The sequence below is a fragment of the Bombina bombina genome, chromosome 6 (assembly GCF_027579735.1).
Source record: "Bombina bombina isolate aBomBom1 chromosome 6, aBomBom1.pri, whole genome shotgun sequence".
Taxonomy (NCBI): domain Eukaryota; kingdom Metazoa; phylum Chordata; class Amphibia; order Anura; family Bombinatoridae; genus Bombina; species Bombina bombina.
In genome coordinates, this window is record NC_069504.1 from 350,094,057 (window position 1) to 350,120,441 (window position 26,385).

Sequence of the window (26,385 nt, forward strand, 5' to 3'; positions counted from 1 at the left end):
TTCTTTTATCACAGATGCCGCTTTCCAATTAGCTAAGTTAGCGGCGAAAAATTCTGGTTTTGCCGTTATGGCGCGAAGAGCGCTTTGGCTCAAATCATGGTCGGCTGACGTGTCGTCCAAAACAAAATGACTAATTATTCCTTTCAAGGGAAAGACCCTTTTCGGTCCCGAGTTGAAAGAAATTATCGCGGATATCACTGGGGGAAAGGGCCATGCCCTTCCGCAGGATAGACCGTTTAAGGCCAAAAACAAGGCTAATTTTCGCTCCTTCCGCAACTTCAGGAGCGGACCTGCTTCAACCTCTGCTACCGCAAAGCAAGAGGGTAACGCTTCACAGCCCAAAGCAACCTGGAAACCCTTGCAGGGCTGGAACAAGGGTAAACAGGCCAAGAAACCTGCGGCTGCTACCAAAACAGCATGAAGGGGTTGCCCCCGATCCGGGACCGGATCTAGTGGGGGGCAGACTTTCTCTCTTTGCTCAGGCTTGGGCAAGAGATGTTCCAGATCCTCGGGCATTAGAAATTGTTGCTCAGGGGTATCTTCTAGAATTCAAGGACTCTCCTCCAAGGGGAAGGTTCCACATTTCTCGTTTGTCTTCAGACCAGACAAAGAAACAGGCATTCTTATGCTGTGTAGAAGATCTTCTAAAGATGGGAGTGATACACCCAGTTCCAATTACAGAACAAGGACTGGGTTTTTACTCAAACCTGTTTGTAGTTCCCAAAAAAGAAGCAACTTTCAGGCCAATCCTGGATCTAAAAATTCTAAACAAATTCCTCAGAGTTCCATCATTCAAAATGGAAACCATTCGGACAATTTTACCGATGATCCAGGAAGGTCAATATATGACTACCGTGGATCTAAAGGATGCGTACCTACATATTCCTATCCACAAAGATCACCATCAGTTCCTATGGTTCGCTTTTCTGGACAAGCATTATCAGTTTGTGGCCCTTCCTTTCGGGTTGGCCACTGCTCCCAGAATTTTTACAAAGGTGCTAGGGTCCCTCCTAGCGGTACTAAGACCGCGGGGCATTGCAGTGGCACCTTACCTAGACGACATCTTAATACAGGCGTCGTCTTTTCACAGAGCCAAGGCTCATATGGACATTGTTCTGGCCTTTCTAAGGTCTCACGGGTGTAAGGTGAACGTCGAAAAAAGTTCTCTGTCCCCACTCACAAGGGTTCCCTTCCTGGGAACACTAATAGACTCGGTAGAAATGAAAATATTTCTGACGGAGGTCAGGAAGTTGAAGCTTTTAACTACTTGCTGAGTTCTTCATTCCATTCCTCGGCCTTCTGTAGCTCAATGCATGGAGGTAATCGGATTAATGGTCGCGGCAATGGACGTGGTCCCTTTTGCCCGAATTCATCTCAGACCACTGCAACTGTGCATGCTCAAACAGTGGAATGGGGATTATACAGATTTGTCTCCTCAAATACAACTAGACCAGGAAACCAGAAATTCTCTTCTCTGGTGGTTGTCTCAGGATCACCTGTCTCAGGGAATGTGCTTCCGTAGACTGGAGTGGATCATTGTCACGACCGATGCCAGTCTGTTAGGCTGGGGTGCGGTCTGGGACTCCCTGAAAGCTCAGGGCCTATGGTCTCGGGAAGAATCTCTTCTCCTGATAAACATTTTGGAACTGAGAGCGATATTCAACACGCTCCAGGCATGGCCTCATCTAGCAGAGGCCAAATTCATCAGATTTCAGTCAGACAATATCACGACTGTAGCGTACATCAATCATCAGGGAGGAACAAAGAGTTCCCTAGCGATGAAGGAAGTAACCAAGATCATCAAATGGGCGGAGGATCAGTCCTGCCATCTCTCAGCAATTCACATCCGAGGAGTAGACAACTGGGAGGCGGATTTTCTGAGTCGTCAGACTTTTCACCCGGGGGAGTGGGAACTCCACCCGGAGGTTTTTGCTCAGCTGACCCAGCTATGGGGCATTCCAGAATTGGATCTGATGGCGTCACATCAGAACACCAAACTTCCTCTTTACGGATCGAGGTCCAGGGACCCCAAGGCGGCATTGATAGATGCTCTAGTAGCGCCTTGGTCCTTCAGTCTACCTTATGTCTTTCCACCGTTTCCCCTTCTCCCTCGGCTGGTAGCCAGAATCAAACAGGAGAAGGCTTTGGTAATTTTGATAGCGCCTGCGTGGCCACGCAGGACTTGGTATGCAGACCTAGTGGACATGTCATCTGTTCCACCATGGAAGCTGCCATTGAGGCAGGATCTTCTAACACAGGGTCCATTCAAGCATCCAAATCTAGTTTCTCTGCAACGAACTGCTTGGAGATTGAACGCTTAATTCTAGCTAATCGTGGGTTCTCTGAATCAGTTATTGATACTCTGATCCAGGCCAGAAAGCCTGTCACCAGGAAAATTTACCATAAGATATGGCGGAAATATCTTTGTTGGTGTGAATCCAAGGGTTACTCGTGGAGTAAAGTTAAGATTCCCAGGATTTTGTCTTTTCTCCAAGAGGGATTGGAGAAAGGATTGTCAGCTAATTCCTTAAAGGGACAGATATCTGCTCTGTCTATCCTGTTACACAAGCGGTTGGCAGCAGTACCAGACGTTCAGGCGTTTGCACAGGCTTTAGTTAGAATCAAGCCTGTCTATAAACCTGTGGCTCCTCCATGGAGTCTTAAGTTAGTTCTTTCAGTTCTTCATGGGGTTCCGTTTGAACCTTTACATTCCATAGATATTAAGTTATTATCTTGGAAGCTTTTGTTTTTGGTAGCTATCTCTTCTGCTCGGAGAGTTTTAGAATTGTCTGCTTTGCAGTGTAATTCACCTTATCTGGTGTTTCATGCAGATAAGGTTGTTTTGCGTACTAAACCTAGTTTTCTTCCGAAAGTTGTTTCTAATAAGAATATTAACCAGGAAATCATTGTTCCTTCTCTGTGTCCTAATCCAGTTTCTAAGAAGGAACGACTTTTGCACAATCTTGATGTAGTTCGCGCTTTGAAATTCTATTTACAAGCAACTAAAGATTTCAGACAAACATCATCCTTGTTTGTTGTCTATTCTAGTAAGAGGAGAGGTCAGAAAGCGACTGCTACCTCTTTCCTTTTGGCTGAAAAGCATCATCCGATTGGCTTATGAGACTGCTGGACAGTAGCCTCCTGAACGAATTACAGCTCATTCCACCAGAGCTGTGGCTTCCACATAGGCCTTCAAGAATGAGGCTTCTGTTGAACAGATTTGTAAGGCAGCGACTTGGTCTTCATTGCATACTTTTGCCAAATTTTACAAATTCGATACTTTTGCTTCTTCGGAGGTTATTTTTGGGAGAGAGGTTTTGCAAGCAGTGGTGCCTTCCGTTTAGCTTACCTGACTTGTCCCCTCCCTTCATCCGTGTCCTAAAGCTTTGGTATTGGTATCCCACAAGTAAGGATGAATCCGTGGACTGGATACACCAAGTAAGAGAAAACAGAATTTATGCTTACCTGATAAATTACTTTCTCTTACGGTGTATCCAGTCCACGGCCCGCCCTGGCAATTAAGTCAGGTTCAAATTTATCTTTATAAAACTACAGTCACCACTGCACCCTATAGTTTCTCCTTTTTCTCCTAACAGTCGGTCGAATGACTGGGGGGGCGGAGCCTGAGGGGGAGCTATATGGACAGCTCTGCTGTGTGCTCTCTTTGCCACTTCCTGTAGGGAATGAGAATATCCCACAAGTAAGGATGAATCAGTGGACTGGATACACCGTAAGAGAAAGTAATTTATCAGGTAAGCATAAATTCTGTTTTTGGCTACTTGGACGACATCGATACCCCAGTCGTTGTCGACCTTGAAAAGTTTTGTGAACTTTATCATTTTATGACGTTCCTTCCTTGAGGAAGCTTTTTCTAGGTGTACCTTGGATATACTCACAGGAATAGGATAAGCTAGGGATGTCTTTCTCCCTGTCTTACGTCTTTTCAAGGATCTTCCTGAAACATTCCTGCAACAGGATTCAGAACATTCCTCGCTGGTAGTGAGAGTTCCAGCCCCTGTCTGGGAATAGGATCTGGTGTTTATCTCAAGTTTTTCTCTGGTACTGACCTTCTTTTGGTTCTGGTGGGTCTGTTCATAAGAACATAGACCGGAGGGCTGTGTGTTTATTGTTTTCATGTTTAGGGAGCTTCTCTAACTTATGAGTTTCATCAACCAAGAAAGACTTTTAGGTCCTGGGGTAGCTCAATGGTGCTTTCTGAACTATATATAGTTCAGGTGTCATCCTTCCTTCGAGCTATCTCTTTTTCAAGATATTTTGTCCAATCTTCTTATTCAGGGATTGAAATTGCATCTGGAAAAGTGTTTCCTTGTTCCATCTTCAGGGGTGGATTTTTATGACTCTGTATTTAGAAGAAGTTTTGTAACAGAGGTCTGATATCTAGGATTTATTCATTTTTCCTTTCTCTGCAGGCTACTGTCTAGCCAACAGCAATTTTTAGTTAAATGGCTTAACTCTTTACAAGCAGTAGGTTGGGAGTTCGGATCTAACTGCAGCTGAATCTCCTTCACTTTTCAGTGATTCGATTTAGGAGGGAATTGGTCTGCTTTCCATTCATTTTTGCTAATTTCCATAAAAGGGGAAAGCATCGGATCTGTCTCAAAGGATAGATATAGATCAGTCGACAAGAGTCTCTCTACCGGAGTAATTTTCAGGAATGTCTTTCTCAGGGCTTGTGCTTTCGGATATATTCCTGGGTGATGTGACCACAGATACCAACCTGCTGGGCCGGTATGCTGTCTGGGTCTCGTTAAAGGGACACTGAACCTAAATTTTTTCTTTTGTAATTCAGAAAGAGCATGCAATTTTAAGCAACTTTCTAATTTGCTCCTATTATCATTTTTTCTTCACTCTCCTGCTATCTTTATTTGAAAAAGAAGGCATCTAAGCTTTTTTTGGTTTCAGTACTCTGGACAGCACTTTTTTATTGGTGGATGAATTTATCCACCAATCAGCAAGGACAACCCAGGTTGTTCACCAAAAATGGGCCGGCATCTAAACTTACATTTGTGCATTTCAAATAAAGATACCAAGAGATTGAAGAAAATTTGATAATAGGAGTAAATTAGAAAGTTGCTTAAAATTTCATGCTCAATCTGAATCACAAAAGAAAAAATTTGGGTACAGTATCCCTTTAAGATTATGGACTCGGAAGTGTCTGCTCTTCTCTTTAATAGCTGAAGTAGAGAGCGATCATCAATGCTCTGTTAGCTTTTCCTCTTGGCCTCAGTCGTTTCTTAGTTTGGTTCCAGTCAGGGAATGTCACCTCAATGGTTTATTTCAACCAACAGGGAGGATCTAAGGTTTCCTTTGCCATATAGAAGGTGACTTGGATAGTTCAGTGGGCGGAAGCTCACAATTGCTGTCTGTCGTCCTCTCTCCAGGCATTTAAGAGTCGGACTTCTGAACAGACAGATATATCCTCCTAGGGAGTGGATTCTTCTTCCGGAGGTTTCCAAGGTGTGGTTCACTGTCAAGTTATCCACTGACAGCCCTGATAGATGTTCTGGCGTTTTATTCTTGGATTACAGTCTGTCATGCCTGTTTACTCTGTTTGTTCTCCTTCCATGAGTTATTGCTTGTATTCAACAGGAGAGAGTGATGGGAATTCTAATAGCCTCTGCGTGGCCTCGCAGGATCTGGTATGCAAATCACCTGATAATGTCGTCTCTCCACTTTGGTGACTGTACCTTCTGAGTAAGGGTCCCTTCTTCATCTAAATCTAGTTTCTCTGATGCTGCCTGCTTGGTGATTGAACGCTTGGTTTTGTTTAAGCGTGGGGTTTTCTGAGTCAGTCATTGAGATCATGGCTCAGGCTTGCAGGCATGTTTTCGAGGGGATTGCGATAGACTATGGCGTACTTATCCTTTATAAGTGTGAAGCCAAGGGCTTCTCTTGGAGTGGAGTCAGGATACCTAGAATTTTGTCTGTTTCTAGGATGTCTGGAAATGGTCCGTCAGTACCCTGAAGGTTCATTTTCTGCATTGTTTAATTGGCTACATAAGTGTCTGGCGGTCGTGCCAGTTGTCCAATCCTTGTCAGGCCTGGTCAGACTCAAGCCTGTCCTTAAGTCTGTTGCTCCCCCTTGGAGTCTTAACTTTATTCTTAACCTTGTTTTTAAGATTTTGCGGTACTTTCCATAGATATTTAGTGTTATCTCGGAAGGCTTTCCTCTGCTCGGAGAGTCTTGGAACTCTCAGCTTGGCAGTGTGCTTTTCTTTATCTTATCTTTCTTTCAGATAAAGTTGTTCTTCATAGGGTTTTGTTGTTCCTTGTCTAATCCTTTTTATCATAAGGAATGTTAGTGGCACAACTTGGATATTGTGCATGTTCTTAATCTCTGTCTACAGACGACTAAGGCTTTTCGCCAGTTTTTTGTTTGGTTGTTTGTTTCTCTGGGACAGTTACTTCTTTTTTCCTTTGGTTGTAAGTATACTTTGTTTGGTTATGAGACTGCTGGACAGCAGCCTCTTGAGAGAATTACAGCTCTTTTCACTAGGACTGTATCTGCTTCTTGGATGCAGCTTTTGTGGATCAGCATTGCAAGGCAAGATTGATAGTTGGTCTTGGCTGAGGCTTTTTCTGGGAGAAGGGTTCTTCAAGTGGTGGTGCCTTCTGTTTAGGTGCCTGTCTTGCCCTCCCTTATCATCTGTGTACTCTAGCTTGGGTATTGATTCCCAACAGTAATTAATGATGATCCGTGGACTCATCGTGTCATTAGAAAGAAAACAAAATTTATGCTTACCTGATAAATTTATTTATTTATTGACATTATGAGTCCACGGCCCGCCCTGTTTATTCAAACAGTCTTTTTTTTGTTTTGTAAACCTCAGGCACCTTTGCACCTTGTGTTACTTCTTTTCTCTCTTTTCCTTCGGTCGAATGACTGGGGCTTGTGGGAAGGGAAGTGATACTTAACAGCTTTGCTGTGGTGCTCTTTGCCTCTTTCTGCTGGCCAGGAGTGATATTCCCAACGGTAATTAATGATGATCCGTGGACTCATCGTGTCAAGAAATTTTGTTTTATCTCGGCTGTTTGTGCGCATTTGATGTAGTGCTCGTTTTTCAAGTTGAAAGTAAACGTGAACGCTTGAGCGCAATTGAAGTTAACACACGTCGGGATAACGCGCGATCAGAGCTCTGGTTAACTGTTTCATGAAACAAAAAAAGTGTCACAAAACGCATCAAAAATACATTACACAATACAGTTACACTCATAACACTATCTGATCAAAATCTGTATATATTTATATATTTTAGCAAAATAACATATGTAGAAATGTGTATTTATGAATAAATAGAACATATTCTGCTATAGGAAGAACATTGGAATGTGAAATATTCATATTTTCATATCGGTTTAGCGCACTTGAGATGATGTGATGGGGTTAGCATGCAAGTAGGGTGTTAGGGGGTTTTCTACTTTTTTTGCTCCATTGACTTCATTGGGGGAATACGTTAACGCGTTTGCAATATTCTAACTTCTGCTTTTTGCACACATCGGGTTGGCGCACCTGTGAAAACTTTTTACTTTAAACATAAACACGTAATACGAACGCTGACACATGCAAAAAGCTTCTAGCTGAGTTGAAGTGTGAGCGGAGGCATTGCATACTGCTCCACTTGTAATCTTACCCTAAATGTAATAATTGCACAAATTTGAACTTTGTTCATTTAACCAACAAGTCAGTTAGTTTTAAAAAAATATTTTAACTAAAGGGCTTAAGGGCATGAAGAATTGATAATATTATCAGGGACTCAAAGGGTCAATAGACACTAGAAGGGTTAACATGTAGGAAACCATCCAATGACCACATGAAGCGGAGAATATGGAGACTATAAAAAGAGCTAAAGGAATCAATATGGCATCTTGATAAAGGCATCCACATTCTGGGTGTGGACAACTTGGAAACGGATTTTCTGAGCAGACAGATGTTTCATCCAGGGGAATGGTCCCTCCATCCCAAGATGCTCCACTTGTAATCTTACCCTAAATGTAATAATTGCACACATTTGAACTTTTCTATAAAAAGAGCTAAAGGAATCAATATGGCATCTTGATAAAAGCATCCTAGCCGAAACATGTTGAGAAAGCCATATCCTTTGTTATAAAAGACTGTTTTACCAGGAGGATTTCCGAAAGTAATTGGAAAAAGTTGTGTATTTGTAAAAAGTGAGCGCTCACGGAAACAACTTTTTACCTTTGAAGCATCGTATTGTACCTGAAGTGGATCTAGACGTGACGCAGGGTGTATCCAGAAGACAATAGATTACCCGCGGTCACGTGATCTATCTGGGGGAAAGAAAGAATACAACACAGTAAGCACGGTCGCTACATAGTGGCAACTTACCGTCTTGACAGAAACAGAGGTTGAAGATTCTACTTGCTGCTGGAGCAGACCAGGACGGTAGACTGACGGCAAGGTGACCAACACAGGAGTGTTTGATAAGGGTCACGGAAGGTAGGACTGAAGCGTGATAGCGTAAGACACAATAATATCACCCGCTAAGCAGATACTGCTAAGCCACATAGTCATAGCCGTTTTTCAACTTTAAGAACTGAAGGGATTTAACTAACAGTACCAACAGCAATATTACAGCTGAACCTGAGGAAATTATATTCCCAAAAAACTGCAAAGGACGCTTTGTAAAATATACCCTTTGAAGCCCCTGTACCTTTTTTGGTCATTGACACTAATTCTTATTAAGGACATACAAATAAGATAGTGTGTGAGCAACATCGTAGCCCTGTGAGATTACAGCCCTGCCTTTTTTGTAAAAATTTTTTTTTAACTTTTATCTATCCGGATCCTTTTCAAATGTCTAGGCATTTTTTACTGTTTATTCTATAGTAAGATTGAATAGCCAAAAAGTTGGTTGAAAGTATGAATAAATACACCGGTGTATGAATTATTGTAATCTACTATGTGTCATTTTTACTAATTGTATATGAATACATTTTCTCCAACATTGGTGTGTCCGGTCCACGGCGTCATCCATAACTTGTGGGATATTCTCCTCCCCTACAGGGAATGGCAAGGAGAGCACACAGCAAGAGCTGTCCATATAGCCCCTCCCAGGCTCCGCCCCCCCAGTCATTCTCCTTGCCGCTCTGAACAAGTAGCATCTCCACGGGGATGGTGAGGAGTTTGTGGTGTTAGTTGTAGTTTTTTATTTCTTCTATCAAGAGTTTGTTATTTTGAAATAGTACTGGTATGTACTATTTACTCTGAAACAGAAAGAGATGAAGAGTTCTGTTTAAAAGAGTATGATTTTAGCCGCAGTAACTAAAATCAGTTGCTGTTCCCACGCAGGACTGTTGAGCTGAGAGAACTTCAGTTGGGGGGAACAGTTTGCAGACTTTTCTGCTCAAGGTATGACTAGCCATTTTTCTAACAAGACTCTGTAATGCTGGAAGGCTGTCATTTTCCCTCATGGGGATCGGTAAGCCATTTTCTTAGACTTAGAAAGAATAAAGGGCTTATTATGGGCTATTAACTGGTGGACACTCTTAAGGGCTAAATCGATTGTTTATTTAAGTTTTTTTTAAAGTTTGAAGTAGTTTTCACACTTTTATTGTTTGGGGAACGTTTTTATCGCCAGGCACTAGTTTAGACACCTTCCCAGTCAGGAAGGGCCTTTCACTATAGTAGGCAGAGCCTCATTTTCGCGCCATTATTGCGCAGTTTCTTTTGAGTGCAGTGCATGCAGCTGCATGTGTGAGGGTCTGGTATCCACTGAAAACGTTCCTAGAACCCCCCTGGGATAGATGAAGTCGCAACAAAGGCTGTGGCTGGGACTGTAGTGGGGTTAAAATTGCAAACGGCTCCGGTTTCCACATTTTAACGGTTAACAGCTTGAAAATTGGGGTGCAATACTTTGAATGTATTAAGAAATGTGGTGAAAATTTGGTAAAGATTGGATAATTCCTTCATAGTTTTTCACATATTCAGTAATAAAGTGTGCCCTGTTTAACATTTAAAGAGACAGTAACGGTTTTGTTTTAAAACTGTTTTTGTGCTTTATTAACCAGTTTAAACCTGTTTAACATGTCTGTACCTTCAGATAGATCAGGTTCTGTATGTATGGTAGCCAATGTGGTTCCTCATTCAAATATATGTGATAATTGTGCCATAGCGTCCAAACATAGTAAGGACAGTACTGTCACAAATATTAAAGTTGCCCAGGATGATTCCTCAGATGAAGGAAGTAGAGATAGTTCTAGATCCTCTCCTTCTGTGTCTATACCAGTTATGCCCGCGCAGGCGACCCCTAGTACTTCTAGCGCGCCAATGCTTGTTACTATGCAACAATTGACGGCAGTAATGGATAACTCCATAGCTAATATTTTATCCAAAATGCCAGCATTTCAGAGAAAGCGCGATTGCTCTGTTTTAAACACTGTAGAGCAGGAGGGCGCTGATGATATTTTTTCTGTCATACCCTCACACCAGTCTGAAGTGGCAGTGAGGGAGGGTTTGTCAGATGGAGAAATTTCTGATACAGGAAGAATTTCTCAGCAGGCAGAACCTGATGTTGTGACATTTAAATTTAAATTAGAGCATCTCCGCGCATTACTTAAGGAGGTGCTAACTACGCTGGATGATTGTGACTCCTTGGTCCAGAAAAATTGTGCAAGATGGACAAATTCCTAGAGGTCCCGGTGCACCCTGATGCATTTCCGATACCTAAACGGGTGGCGGACATAGTGAATAAGGAGTGGGAGAAGCCAGGCATACCTTTTGTCCCTCCTCCTATATTTAAGAAATTGTTCCTTATGGTCGACCCCAGGAAGGAAAACAGTCCCTAAGGTTGAGGGGGCGGTTTCTACACTAGCCAAACGCACGACCATACCCATTGAGGACAATTGTGCTTTCAAAGATCCTATGGATAAAAAGTTGGAGGGTTTGCTTAAAAAGATTTTTGTACAGCAAGGTTACCTCCTTCAACCTATTTCGTGCATTATTCCTGTCACTACAGCGGCGTGGTTCTGGTTCGAGGAACTGGAAAAGTCGCTCAGTAGGGAGACTCCGTATGAGGAAGTCATGGACAGAATTCACGCACTTAAGTTAGCTAATTCCTTTATTTTAGACGCCGCTTTGCAGTTAGCAAGGTTAGCTGCGAAAAATTCAGGGTTTGCAATTGTGGCGCGCAGAGCGCTCTGGCTAAAGTCTTGGTCGGCGCACGTATCTTCCAAGACAAAATTGCTTAATATCCCTTTCAAAGGTAAGACCCTTTTTGGGCCAGAATTGAAAGAGATTATTTCAGACATCACTGGGGGAAAGGGCCAAGCCCTCCCACAAGATAGACCTTTCAAGGTTAAGAATAAGTCCAATTTTCGTTCCTTTCGCAATTTCAGGAAAGGACCGGCTTCCAACTCTGCAGCCTCTAGACAAGAGGGTAACGCTTTCCAGACTAAACCAGCTTGGAAACCAATGCAAGGCTGGAACAAGGGTAAACAGGCCAAGAAGCCTGCTGCTGTTACCAAAACAGCATGAAGAGGTAGCCCCCGATCCGGGACCGGATCTAGTAGGGGGCAGACTCTCTCTCTTTGCTCCGGCTTGGGCAAGAGATGTTCAGGATCCCTGGGCACTAGAAATAGTCTCTCAGGGTTATCTTCTAGAATTCAAGGAACTACCCCCATGGGGAAGGTTCCACATGTCTCACTTATCTTCAAACTAAATAAAGAGACAGGCATTCTTACATTGTGTAGAAGACCTGTTAAAGATGGGAGTGATACACCCAGTTCCATCTGTGGAACAAGGTCGGGGGTTTTACTCCAATCTGTTTGTAGTTCCCAAAAAAGAGGGAACTTTCAGACCAATTCTGGATTTAAAAATTCTAAACAAATTTCTCAGAGTTCCATCGTTCAAAATGGAAACCATTCGAACAATTTTACCTACAATCCAGGAGGGTCAATATATGACTACCGTGGATTTAAAGGATGCGTATCTATATATTCCTATCCACAAAGATCATCATCAGTTCCTAAGGTTCGCCTTTCTGGACAAACATTATCAGTTCGTGGCTCTCCCATTCGGGCTAGCCACTGCTCCCAGAATTTTCTCAAAGGTGCTCGGGTTCCTTCTAGCGGTTCTAAGACCAAGGGGTATTGCAGTGGCACCTTATCTGGACGACATTCTAATTCAAGCGTCGTCTCTTTCCAAGGCAAAGGCTCATACAGACATTGTTCTAGCCTTTCTCAGATCTCACGGGTGGAAGGTGAACGTAGAAAAGAGTTCCCTGTCTCCGTCGACAAGAGTTCCCTTTTTGGGAATATTAATAGATTCTTTAGAAATGAAGATCTTCTTGACAGAGGTCAGAAAGTCAAAGCTTCTAAACGCTTGTCAAGTTCTTCTCTCTATTCTGCAGCCTTCCATAGCTCAGTGCATGGAAGTAGTAGGGTTGATGGTTGCAGCAATGGACATAGTTCCTTTTGCTCGAATTCATCTAAGACCATTACAACTGTGCATGCTCAAGCAGTGGAATGGGGACTATACAGACTTGTCTCCAAAGATTCAAGTAGACCAGATGACCAGAGACTCACTCCGTTGGTGGTTGTCCCAGGATCACCTGTCTCAGGGAATGAGTTTCCGCAGGCCAGAGTGGGTCATTGTCACGACCGTCGCCAGTCTATTAGGCTGGGGCGCGGTCTGGAATTCCCTGAAAGCTCAGGGTCTATGGTCTCGGGAAGAGTCTCTTCTCCCGATAAACATCCTGGAACTGAGAGCGATATGCAATGCTCTCCGGGCATGGCCTCAACTAGCGAAGGCCGGATTCATAAGATTCCAGTCAGACAACATGACGACTGTAGCCTACATCAACCATCAGGGGGGAACAAGGAGTTCCTTGGCGATGAGAGAGGTATCCAAAATCATCAAATGGGCGGAGGATCACTCCTGCCACCTATCTGCAATTCACATCCCAGGAGTAGACAACTGGGAGGCGGATTATCTGAGTCGTCAGACTTTCCATCTGGGGGAGTGGGAACTCCACCCGGAGGTTTTTGCCCAGTTGACTCACTTATGGGGCATTCCAGACATGGATCTGATGGCGTCTCGTCAGAACTTCAAGGTTCCTTGCTACGGGTCCAGATCCAGGGATCTCAAGGCCACTCTAGTGCGTGGCCGCGCAGGACTTGGTATGCAGACCTGGTGAATATGTCATCGGCTCCACCATGGAAGCTACCTTTGAGACAGGATCTTCTAGTACAAGGTCCATTTGAACATCCAAATCTAGTTTCTCTGCAGCTGACTGCTTGGAAATTGAACGTTTGATTTTATCCAAGCGTGGGTTTTTCAGATTCAGTGATAGACACTCTGGTCCAAGCCAGAAAAACTGTGACTAGAAAGATTTACCATAAAATATGGAAAAGATATATCTGTTGGTGTGAATCCAAAAGATTCTCCTGGAATAAGATTAAAATTCCTAAGATCCTCTCCTTTCTCCAAGAAGGTTTGGATAAGGGATTGTCAGCGAGTTCTTTTAAAGGACAGATTTCTGCTTTATCTGTCTTGTTACACAAACGACTGGCAGCTGTGCCAGATGTACAAGCTTTTGTACAGGCTTTGGTCAGAATCAAGCCTGTTTACAGACCCTTGACTCCTCCCTGGAGTCTAAATTTAGTTCTTTCAGTTCTTCAAGGGGTTCCGTTTGAACCTTTACATTCCATATATATCAAGTTACTATCTTGGAAAGTTCTGTTTTTGGTTGCCATCTCTTCTGCTAGAAGAGTTTCTGAATTATCTGCTTTGCAGTGTGATTTACCCTATCTGGTGTTCCATTCAGATAAGGTTGTTTTGCGTACCAAACCTGGTTTTCTTCCAAAGGTTGTTTTCAACAAGAATATTAACCAGGAAATAGTTGTTCCTTCTTTGTGTCCAAATCCAGTTTCAAAGAAGGAACGTTTGTTACACAATTTATATGTAGTCCGTGCTTTAAAGTTCTATTTAGAAGCAACAAAGGATTTCAGACAAACTTCTTCTTTGTTTGTCGTTTATTCTGGTAAGAGGAGAGGACAAAAAGCTACTGCTACCTCTCTTTCTTTCTGGCTGAAAAGCATCATCCGATTGGCTTATGAGACTGCCGGACGGCCTCCTGAACGTATCACAGCTCACTCTACTAGGGCTGTGGCTTCCACATGGGCCTTCAAGAACGAGGCTTCTGTTGATCAGATATGTAAGGCAGCGACTTGGTCTTCTCTGCACACTTTTGCCAAATTCTACAAATTTGATACTTATGCTTCTTCGGAGGCTATTTTTGGGAGACAGGTTTTGCAAGCCGTGGTGCCTTCTGTTTAGGTAACCTGATTTGCTCCCTCCCTTCATCCGTGTCCTAAAGCTTTGGTATTGGTTCCCACAAGTTATGGATGACGCCGTGGACCGGACACACCAATGTTGGAGAAAACAGAATTTATGCTTACCTGATAAATTACTTTCTCCAACGGTGTGTCCGGTCCACGGCCCGCCCTGGTTTTTTAATCAGGTTTAAAAATTTCTTTCTCTATATACTACAGTCACCACGGCACCCTATAGTTTCTCCTTTTTTTCTCCTAACCGTCAGTCGAATGACTGGGGGGGCGGAGCCTGGGAGGGGCTATATGGACAGCTCTTGCTGTGTGCTCTCCTTGCCATTCCCTGTAGGGGAGGAGAATATCCCACAAGTTATGGATGACGCCGTGGACCGGACACACAGTTGGAGAAAGTAATTTATCAGGTAAGCATAAATTCTGTTTTTTCTGCTATCCATTGGAAATTGTTTGAAACCAACATAATACATTTTAGAATCATTTTTCATAAAATGAAAATAGTTTGAATCAAAATAATTCTATATTATCTATTCTGACATAGAATATGTGGGATTTTTACCACTTTAAATATTGTTTTTTAATTAAGCAAGTAATACCTATAAGTCTAACATGGACCATACATCTAATTAATATAGAGATTCTTAAAGAGACACACACCATATTGTTTTGAGGTATTGCATCTGCATTTATAAACTTTACCAAGGTTTTAGGAATATAAGATATAGTTCAATCAAGGGTAATCCGTTGAATATAAAGGTACCAAAATTTGGTTAGCGAAAAGCTTCCTACTGTCCAGTCCAGCATTATATGCGCCATCCTTTATACTTTTTGTAATATTTGTCTTTACAAATTAAATTTTGGGATAATTTGTATATATTAAAAGTCTGGGTACATAACGGAATAGAAATACTCCAATCTCTACTATTTAAGTCAGTTAGGCATGTTTAAATCTTCATTACAGCCTAAAATTAGAAAGATGGTAACTATACACAGCTATGCAGATTAAGACTATACATTTGTTCTTTTAAAATGTAAAACATATATAGCAAAGGATAACATCTATCTTCCTTTCTGATTGAGAACCACACAAAGACCAGCTTTAAATATAACTTACAACAAACATGTCCATCTTAATGGGAGGAGAGTCCACTGCTTCATTCATTACTTGTGGGAATTAAGAACCTGGCCACCAGGAAGAGGCAAAGACACCCCAGCCAAAGGCTTAAAAACCTCCCCCACCCCCCTCATCCCCCAGTCATTCTTTGCCTTTAGTCACAGGAGGTTGGCAGAGAATTGATGGAAGATTCAGAGTAGTCTCTTATGAAGGGTAGTACTCTTCGAAATGGGACTGGAGTTTTAAGTAGTCCGGAGATGAAGGGAGAGTCTTTCTGCGAAATGATCCCAACTCAGTTTAACAGCTCCACTAGCAATCAGCGTTGATGAGTTTCGTTGCCTGCTTCTCTTCTCTCAAGTCCATGTCAGGAGCGATGCTACTACCCTGTCACACTTGAAGGGCCGTGTTCCTCTTCCACGACGTTGATTCTGGTAAGATTGGTTCATTTATTTATATATATATATATTTGATTACGCATGAAGACAGGGTCATAGTGTGGCTCCTTTTATTTTTATAGAATTTAAGGTAATACCCTCGGAAGGGGGCTGTTGAACAGGGGGGATATTAATATGCATAATATTGTTTGTTGCGTTTGCTACTGCATTGTGTGAGATGAGGCTCTGTCAGTGTGGAACACAGTTCATTAGCGAGAGATTGAGGCATGCTTTTTTGGCGCGTACTTCTCTCGAGTGCAGGGGAGGTCCTGCATGGAACTCCATGTGACCAATGTGGCCTCTACAACTTCCTCTTTTTCGACCTGCGTTCGGAGGAGTCGAAAGCTGTTTCTTGTAGTCCGGGTCATAGGAGGTGGTGAGTGCCCCGGCCATTGGGATATAAAGGTGCCATTTATTTTTTATCAAGTCCGTAATAAAGGTGCAAGCTATGGAGGACTCTGATATGTTAGAGGATACTCCCTCTTTATCTAAACCCATTAACTGTGTATATTGTGAGGAAGTTCCAGTCGAACCACCTACGCAACTCTGTTCCACATGCTTTGGCAATATTGTTATTTCCATAAAGAATAAAGTATTTAGTACGACTGAGTTGTCCACCTCTGAGGGTTCTCTGCCCCGCCAGGTGCGTTCCTTGCAATCATCTCCGATTACACAAGCAGTTCCCCAGGGCACTACTAATACTCCTGCGGGAGGGGCCCTTTGGCCTCCAGACCAGGGCAGTTGTCTCAGGGGACATCCTTTTTAAGACCATCCTGGGAGATTGTGACCATGGATGCAAGTCTATCAGGATGGGGAGCTGTATGGGGTGCCAGAAGGGCACAGGGCAGATGGACTCGAGAAGAGTCGAGTCTACCTATAAATATTTTGGAACTTTGAGCTTTATTCAACGCTCTGAGGGCTTGGCCCCTTCTGGGGTCATCCCGATTCATCAACATTATCTCGGTGGCTTACAAAAACCATCAGGGGGGGACGAGAAGCTCCCTAGCAATGAGGGAAGTATCTCGGAATCTGGAATGGGTGGAAACTCACAATTTTTTGCTCTGAGATCCACATTCCGGGTGTGGACAACTTGGAAACGGATTTTCTGAGCAGATAGATGTTTCATCCAGGGGAATGGTCCCTTCATCCCGAGATGCTACACTTGTAATCTTACCCTAAATGTAATAATTGCACACATTTGAACTTTGTTCATGTACCCAACAAGTCAGTTAGTTTTAAAAAATTATTTTAACTAATGGGCTTAAGGGCATGAAGAATTGATAATATTATCAGGGCTCAAAGGGTCAATAGACACTAGAAGGGTTAACATGTAGGAAACCATCCAATGACCACATGAAGCGGAGAATATGGAGACTATAAAAAGAGCTAAAGGAATCAATATGGCATCTTGATAAAGGCATCCTAGCCGAAACATGTTGAGAAAGCCATATCCTTTGTTATAAAAGACTGTTTTACCAGGAGGATTTCCGAAAGTAATTGGAAAAAGTTGTGTATTTGTAAAAAGTGAGCGCTCACGGAAACAACTTTTTACCTTTGAAGCATCGTATTGTACCTGAAGTGGATCTAGACGTGACGCAGGGTGTATCCAGAAGACAATAGGTTACCCGCGGTCACGTGATCTATCTGGGGAAAGAAAGGATACAACACAGCAAGCACAGTCTCTACATAGTGGCAACTTACCGTCTTGACAGAAACAGAGGTTGAAGATTCTACTTGCTGCTGGAGCAGACCAGGACGGTAGACTGACGGCAAGGTGACCAACACAGGAGTGTTTGATAAGGGTCACGGTAGGTAGGACGGAAGCGTGGTAGCGTAAGACACAATAATATCACCCGCTAAACAGATACTGCTAAGCCACATAGTCATAGCCGTTTTTCAACTTTAAGAACTGAAGGGATTTAACTAACAGTACCAACAGCAATATTACAGCTGAACCTGAGGAAATTATATTCCCAAAAAACTGCAAAGGACGCTTTGTAAAATATACCCTTTGAAGCCCCTGTACCTTTTTTTAAATTGACACTAATTCTTATTAAGGACATACAAATAAGATAGTGTGTGAGCAACATCGTAGCCCTGTGAGATTACAGCCCTGCCTTTTTTGTAAAAAAAATTTTTTAACTTTTAACTATCCGGATCCTTTTCAAATGTCTAGGCATTTTTTACTGTTTATTCTATAGGAAATAGTAAGATTGAATAGCCAAAAAGTTGGTTGAAGGTATGAATGGATACACCGGTGTATGAATTATTGTAATCTACTATGTGTCATTTTTACTAATTGTATATTAATACATTTTTTTCTGCTATCCATTGGAAATTGTTTGAAACCAACATAATACATTTTAGAATCATTTTTCATAAAATGAAAATAGTTTAAATCAAAATAATTTTATATTATCTATTCTGACATAGAATATGTGGGATTTTTAGCACTTTAAATATTGTTTTTTAATTAAGCAAGTAATACCTATAAGTCTAACATGGACCATTCATCTAATTAATATAGAAATTCTTAAAGAGACACACACCATATTGTTTTAAGGTATTGCATCTGCATTTATAAACTTTATCAAGGTCTTAGGAATATAAGATATAGTTCAATCAAGGGCAATCTGTTGAAGAATATAAAAGTACCAAAATTTGGTTAGCAAAAATCTTCCTACTCTCCAGTCCAGCATTATATGCGCCATCCTTTATACTTTTTGTAATATTTGTCTTTACAAATTAAATTTTGGGATAATTTGTATATATTAAAAGTCTGGGTATATAACGGAATAGAAATACTCCAATCTCTACTATTTAAGTCAGTTAGGCATGTTTAAATCTTCATTACAGCCTAAAAGTAGAAAGATGGTAACTATACACAGCTATACAGATTAATACTATACATTTTGTTTTTTTAAAACGTAAAACATATTTAGCAAAGGATAACATCTATCTTCCTTTCTGATTGGGAACCATATAAAGACCAGCTTTAAATATAACTTACAACAAACTTTTCCATCTTAATGGGAGAAGAGTCCACTGTTTCATTCATTACTTGTGGGAATTAAGAACCTAGCCACCAGGAGGTTGCAATGACACCCAGCCAAAGGCTTAAAAACCTCCCCCCACTCCCCTCATCCCCCAGTCATTCTTTGCCTTTCATCACAGGAGGTTGGCAGAGAAGTGACAGAAGATTCGGAGTAGTCTCTTATGGTGGGTAGTATTCTTCGAAATAGGACTGGAGTTTTAAGTAGTCCGGAGATGAAGGGAGAGTCTTTCTGCAAAACGATCCCGACTCAAACAGCTCCATTAGCAATCAGCGTTGACGAGTTTCGCTGCCTGCTTTTCTTCTCTCAAGTCCATGTCAGGAACGATGCTACTACCCTGTCACACTTGAAGGGCCGTGTTCCTGTTCCACGACGTTGATTCTGGTAAGATCGGTTTATTTATATATATTTTTGATTATGCATGAAGACAGGGTAACAGTGTGGCTCCTTTTATCTTTATAGAATCTAAGGTAATACCCTTGGAAGGGGCTTTTGAACAGGGGGATATTAATATGCATAATATTGTTTGTGTTTGCTACTGCATTGTGTGAGATGAGGCTCTATCAGTGTGGAACACAGTTCATTAGCGAGAGATTGAGGCGGGCTTTTTTGGTGCGTACTTCTCTCGAGTGCAGGAGCGGTCATGCATGGCACTCCATGTGACCGGGTGTGGCCTCTACAACTTTTACTTTTTCGACCTGCATTCGGAGGAGACGAAAGCTGTTTCTTGTAGTCTGGGTCATAGGAGGTGGTGAGTGCCCCGGCCATTGGGATATAAAGGTGCCATTTATTTTTTATCAAGTCTGTAATAAAGGTGCAAGCTATTGAGGACTCTGATATGTTAGAGGATACTCCCTCTTTATCTAAACCCATTAACTGTGTATATTGTGAGGAGGTTCCAGTCAAACCGCCTACGCAACTATGTTCCACATGCTTTGACAATATTGCTATTTCTAAAAAGAATAACTTATTTAGTACGACTGAGCCATCCACCTCTGAGGGTTCTCCACCCCACCAGGTGCGTTCCCTGCAATCATCTTCGATTACACAAGCAGTTCCCCAGGGCACTACTAATCCTCCTGCAGGAATCCTCCTTTGGCCTCCAGACCGGGGCAGTTGTCTCAGGGGACATCCTTTTTAAGACCATCCTGGGAGATTGTGACCACGGATGCAAGTCTATCAGGATGGGGAGCTGTATGGGGTGCCAGAAAGGTCACAGGGCAGATGGACTTGAGAAGAGTCGAGTCTACCTATAAATATTTTAAAACTTTGAGTGTTATTCAACACTCTGAGGGCTTGGCCCCTTCTGGGGTCGTCCCGATACATCAACATTACCTCGGTGGCTTACATAAACCATCAGGGGGGGGGCGAGAAGCTCCCTAGCCATTAGGGAAGTATCTCGGATTCTGGAATGGGTGGAAACTCACAATTGTTTGCTCTCAGCGATCCACATTTCGGGTGTGGACAACTTGGAAATTGATTTTCTGAGCAGACAGACGTTTCATCCAGGGGAATGGTCCCTCCATCCCGAGATGTTCGTGGAGATCTGCAGCAGATGGGGGACGCCGGAGATAGATCTCATGGTGTCCAGACTCAATTGCAAGCTACCCTGATAGGGTCGCGATCCAGGGATCCCAAGGCGGAGCTGATAGATGCCTTGGCGGTGCCCTTGGAATTCAACCTAATTTACATATTTCTACAGTTGCCTCTTATACCTCGGATAGTGGCCCGCATCAAGCCGGAGCAAGCTTCGGCTATTCTGATTGCCTAGTCGTGGCTGCGGAGGATGTGGTTTGCGGATCTGGTGGTGATGTCGTCATATCCGCCGTGGAAGTTACCTTGTCGCAGGGATCTGCTAGTTCAAGGTCCTTTTTTACATCAAAATCTATGAGGCTGACTGCGTGGAGATTGAACGTCTAGTCTTAGCCAAGAGAGGATTTTCAGAAAAAGTAATTGCCACTCTCATTCAGGCCAGGAAGCCGGTCACTTGTCGCATCTACCACAATGTGTGGAGGACCTACTTGTCCTGGTGTGAGGAACGAGGATATCCCTGGCATACGGTCTGGGTATCCAGGATTTTGGCCTTTCTCCAGGACGGTCTGGATAAGGGTCTTGCAGCCAGTTCCCTGAGGGGACAGATCTCGGCTTTATCTGTACTGTTGCATAAGAAGCTTTCAGAGCTTCATAACATTCAGTCCTTTGTTCAGGCGCTGGTTAGGATCAGGCCTGTTTTCAGGAACCCGGCTCCTCCTTGGAGCTTAAACTTGGTTCTTAAGGTTTTGCAGAGGGCTCCGTTTGAGCCTATGCATGCACTTGACGTTAAGGTTCTTTCTTGGAAAGTCCTATTATTACTGGCTATTGCATCGGCATGCAGAGTTTGAGTTGGCGGCCTTGCAATGTGAGCCTCCCTACGTGAGCCTTTCATGCTGATAAGGCTGTTCTTTGCACTGGATTGGGATTCCTTCCCAAAGTAGTGTCATGTCGTAACATCAATCAGGAAATAGTGGTTCCTTCTTTGTGTCCTAACCCTTCTTTTTCGAAAGAGAGGTTACTTCATAATCTGGACGTAGTTTGGGCTTTGAAGTTTTATCTTCAGGCCACGAAGGAGTTCAGACAGACTTCATTCTTATTTGTTGTGTATTCAGGGAAGCGCGGGGGCAAAGGTTCTCTGCTACCTCTCTATCCTTTTGGTTGAGGAGTATGATCCGTCTGGCATATGTGACAGCGGGACATAAGCCTCCTCAGAGGATTACGGCTCACTCGACTAGAGCTGTGGCCTCTTCTTGGGCCTTTAAGAATGAGGCTTCTATGGAGCACATTTGTTAGGCAGCCACTTGGTCTTCCTTACATACATTTGCAAAAAAATTAAATTTGACGTTTTTGCTTTGACGTGTGCCCTCAGTTTAGGGTCCACCTTCTTTTACCCTCCCGTTTTGTTCATTCAGTGTCCTCTAGAGCTTGGGTATTTGTTCACACAAGTAATGAATGAAGCAGTGGACTCTCCTCCCATTAAGATGGAAAACATAAATTATGCTTACCTGATAATTTAATTTCCATCTGTGGGAGGAGAGTCCACTGCACCCGCCCGTTCTTCGGTGGGCAGACCTACATTTATTGTTAATCTTCTGGCACCATTTATACTCTGATATTTCTCCTACTGTTCCTTGTTCCCTTGGCAGAATAACTGGGGGGATGAGGGGAGTGGGGGTGGTATTTAAGCCTTTGGCTGGGGTGTCTTTGCCTCCTCCTGGTGGCCAGGTTCTTAATTTCCACAAGTAATGAATGAAGCAGTGGAGTCCTTGCACAGTAACTTGTATGAGAGTATACATATATTTACATATGCACACCTAATATGCATTGGTGCAGAGCTTTTTATGAAAAAGTTACTGTACGTCTCCAGCAAACAACCAACAAATCAATGCAAAAAATAAATATTTAATACACAGCATTGTATTTATTATCCAAGAATGTTTAGAAGGTTTTGTTATGTTAATTCTTCTGTGGGTCTTTAAAAAAAAAGAAAAGTTAGCATAATTTGATATCCTTTTAATTTGAATGTTATTTTAGAGGTAAAAATTATGTATTGGCTATAAATAGTTTTTATTTTAGTATGTAGTATCTTTGCTGTTTTTTAATGAAACCAGACTGTTATGTGAATTTCATAAGAACAATGTTGCATACATTGCAGAAGGGGTGAGAATTATCTCTCTTACACAAACATAAAATCCATGGCATAATGACTTTGTACCACTACACTGACTTATGTAAGAGTATGTGAGGTTATCCCAGTTATAATTCTGTATGTAGCGGCTATATTTACAAAGCATGTTTTTTTTCTTGAGTTTTATTCTGTGTTAAGCACCATATAAATCTGATACCCAAAGTAAATGCTGTCACCCATGTGCTAATAAAATGGAAACACTGTTTGACTTTAGGTATTGGATATAAACAGTAGATAATACTTGTGAACATTATAATATTGTGCGAAGATGCACTGAATGTTAGACTAATATTTTCTTTCAAATAATTTCATTATTCTTTTTCTACCCTAAAATGAACAGCTTTGGGAAACGAGCAAAGTATGTGAGCCATCAGCTATTACACTTAAGCAGGACTTTGATGTGGCATTCTGTGATGGTGAGGTATTGGTCCTGGCACCAGACAAAGGAGACCGTTTATTTGTGAGTACATCTCAGAATTCATAAACTATAGATTTGTTTGCTCTAAGTGGGTCTGCTGTATTGATTCTCTGTTAATGTAAGATCGTCTGTTTAAGTATAATAGTTAGCTAACCAAGGTAGTTAGGCAGACAAGGATTTGGAGTAACCAAGGGGAAATATAAGTATTTTATATTTTTAAGTTAAACCTTTTATTAAGAATGTGTGAGAATCTCATTCAGTGTACAGCTTGCCACATGTTTGCATCACTGGAGCAGCCGCTTCTGGGATTACAGGTAGCCCTCAGTTTACGCCGGGGTTAGGTTCCAGAAGCAATGGTTGTAAATTGAAACTGTTGTAAATTGAAACCCAGTTTATAATGTAAGTCAATGGGAAGTGAGGGAGTTAGGTTCCAGGCCCCTCTCAAAATTGTCATAAGTAACACCTAATACATTATTTCTAAAGCTTTGAAATGAAGACTTCAAATGCTAAACAGCATTATAAACCTAATAAAATAATCACACAACACAGAATATATAATTAAACTAAGTTAAATGAACAAAAACATTTGCTAAACAGCATTATAAACCTAATAAAATAATCACACAACACAGACTTCACTTGCATTTTTCTGCAAACAGTTCTTTCTATGCATTCCAATCTGGACTGATTTATAGACAGGAAGATCTTGTTCCTTTGAAATCTGCTCGATAGCTCAGATCTGGTTAAACTGATTAATTTCAGCTTGCTTGGCTTTGCTGCAACACAAGCGGACAGCTCCACCTACTGGCTATTTTACTCAAAGCACTGCTTCTCAATGCTTTTCAATAGCAGTCACATGACTGGAAAAAAAGGTTGTTATTCTGAAACGGTGTAAATTGAACCGTTGTAAACCGAGGGCCACCTGTATATGTTTTTGGCAAGTGTGAGCATATTGTCTCTTTAGAAACTCGTATTGGAGATCTGGAGGATCTAATTGCAACACTGCATGAAATTCAATCACTTGAAAGTAAAAAGGATAGGACTGAGCTGGTTGTTAATGGTTCTAGCAGTGGGAATGGGGATGATTCAGATGAGGAGACTCCAGGATGTAGCTGTGTCACAGAGGGCGAAATAAAGGTAAGCGGAAGAGACAGGCCAGTTCTGAGCTGGTACACCCCAATAGATTTGCTAGATTAAGTGAAGATGTTGGGGATATCAGTTCAGGGGTGGCAGTGTCAGAGAGGGCTGGTTTGCCTAGTATAGTGAACAGTCCTTTAGTTGTGGAAGAGCAGCATACTATGGTGGGCAGCCCTTCAAACATGGTAGAGGGGCATACTATAGTTAACAGTCCTTCAGTCATGGAAGAGGGGCATACAAGTCAGGGCCTAAGGCAGATGTTGGTGGTAGGAGACTCTATTATTAGGAAGGTTGATAGAGTAATTTGTCAGCCAGACCCTTTAAATAGAACAGTTTGCTGTCTTCCAGGGGCTCGTGTTAAGCATATTATGGAGCGTATAGATAGATTGTTAGTTGGATGTGAGTCTGATCCTGCAGTCATGGTGCATATTGGTACTAATGAAGGAATCGGCGGGAGATGGAGAGTCCTAAAAAATGACTTCAGGGAGTTAGGTAGCAAGCTTAAAGCAAGGACCTCCAAAGTAGTGTGCTAACTCAGTAAGGCAAACTAGGCAAAGGGGGGAGGGTCAGTTAGAACACAATAGAACAGAGAGATCAGTCTGTGAATATGTCACTCCCTTAATATCTCAAGGAATGGATGACTTAAGAAATGTCACATTAGAAAGTATAGAGGAAAGCACACCAAGTAGCAGCAGAAAGCACATGAAAATTAAATGTATGACAACAAATGCAAGAAGCATGATGGGTAAAATGGGGGAGCTGATGTTCTTAGTTGCAGAAGAGGACTATGATGTTATCAGTATAACTGAAACTTGGTGGGGTGATTCACATGACTGGGCAGTTAACTTAGAGGGGTATACATTATTTAGGAGGGACAGGAATAATAAAAGGGGTGGAGGAATCTGCATGTATATTAAACCTAACCTTAAACCTACAATAATGAAGATATTTATGATACAAGTGACAATGTAGAAATCCTGTGCGTTGAAATAAAGAGTGAGGGGAAAAATCCTAAAAAAATATTACTAGGAACATGCTACAAGCCCCCTAACATTAGTGACCTGGAGGAAACTCAACTACTAATGCAAATAGGTAAGGCTGCTAATAACAGTGCTGTAATTATGGGATATTTTAACTATCCTGATATAAACTGGGCCAATGAAACTAGTAATTCAGCTAAGGGGGATAGATTTTTAAATGTTCTCAGGGATAACTTCTTGTCACAATTAATAGAGGAGCCAACTAGGAGTAAAGCTATATTGGATTTAGTGCTATCAAACAATACAGATATAATAACAAACATAGAAGTCAAAGAACATTTGGGTAACGGTGATCATAACATGGTCACATTTGAAATCTCTTTTCATATGCAGTGTCTTAAAGGCTTAACAAAGACTTTTAATTTCAAAAAAGCTAATTTCAACGATTTAAGGAAATCATTAAATAATATAAATTGGGACAATGTATTTTCTAATAAAAATACAGAGGATAAATGGATAATATTTAAAACTTTGTTAAATAAATATACATATCAACAAATACCATATAGTTATAAAAATCAAAAATCAAAGCCGTTGTGGATAAATAAAAATGTGTTAAGAGAAATTAGGAAAAAACGTAGGGCATTTAAATTATTCAAAGAAAATAGTACAGACTCAACATACAATATTTATAAGGAATGTAACAATGCATGCAAAGAAGCAATCAAATTAGCCAAAATTGGAAAATGAAAAATTAATTGAAAAGTATTCCAAGTCTAACCCTAAAATGTTCTTTAAGTACATAAATAGCAAAAAATCTAAGAAGGATAATATAGGTACATTAAAATGCGGGGAGGGTAGCATGATAAATAATGACAGGGAGAAGGCTGAGGTACTAAACCAGTTTTTTTCTTCAGTATACACAAGAGAGGAACCAAACTGGGTCTGTTTTCTTTAGAAAAAAGGCGCTTGAGAGGTGACATGATTACTTTATATAAATATATTCAAGGCCCATATTCAGAGAAGCTCTGTTTATTCCAAGAAAATTGTTTCCGAGAAGAGGTCACAATTTAAGTTTGGAGGAAAGGAGATTTAATCTCCTGCAACGGTAATGTTTTTTCGCTGTAAGAGCAATAAAATTGTGGAACTCATTACCAAAGGAGGTAGTGAATGCAATACCCTAGATACATTTAAAAATAGTCT

At 41.6% G+C, this 26,385-nt stretch overlaps 1 protein-coding gene across 4 annotated transcripts in view; it reads left to right on the plus strand.

Annotated features, from left to right (window-relative positions):
* Positions 1 to 26,385, plus strand: part of APAF1 (apoptotic peptidase activating factor 1) — a 435,848-nt gene that overhangs the window by 253,717 nt on the left and 155,746 nt on the right. For all 4 annotated transcript variants that reach the window (XM_053717008.1, XM_053717007.1, XM_053717010.1 and 1 more), the window contains one exon: positions 22,988 to 23,107. In XM_053717008.1, coding sequence (XP_053572983.1) covers positions 22,988 to 23,107 — 120 coding nt within the window. The remainder of the gene's footprint in view (positions 1 to 22,987; positions 23,108 to 26,385) is intronic.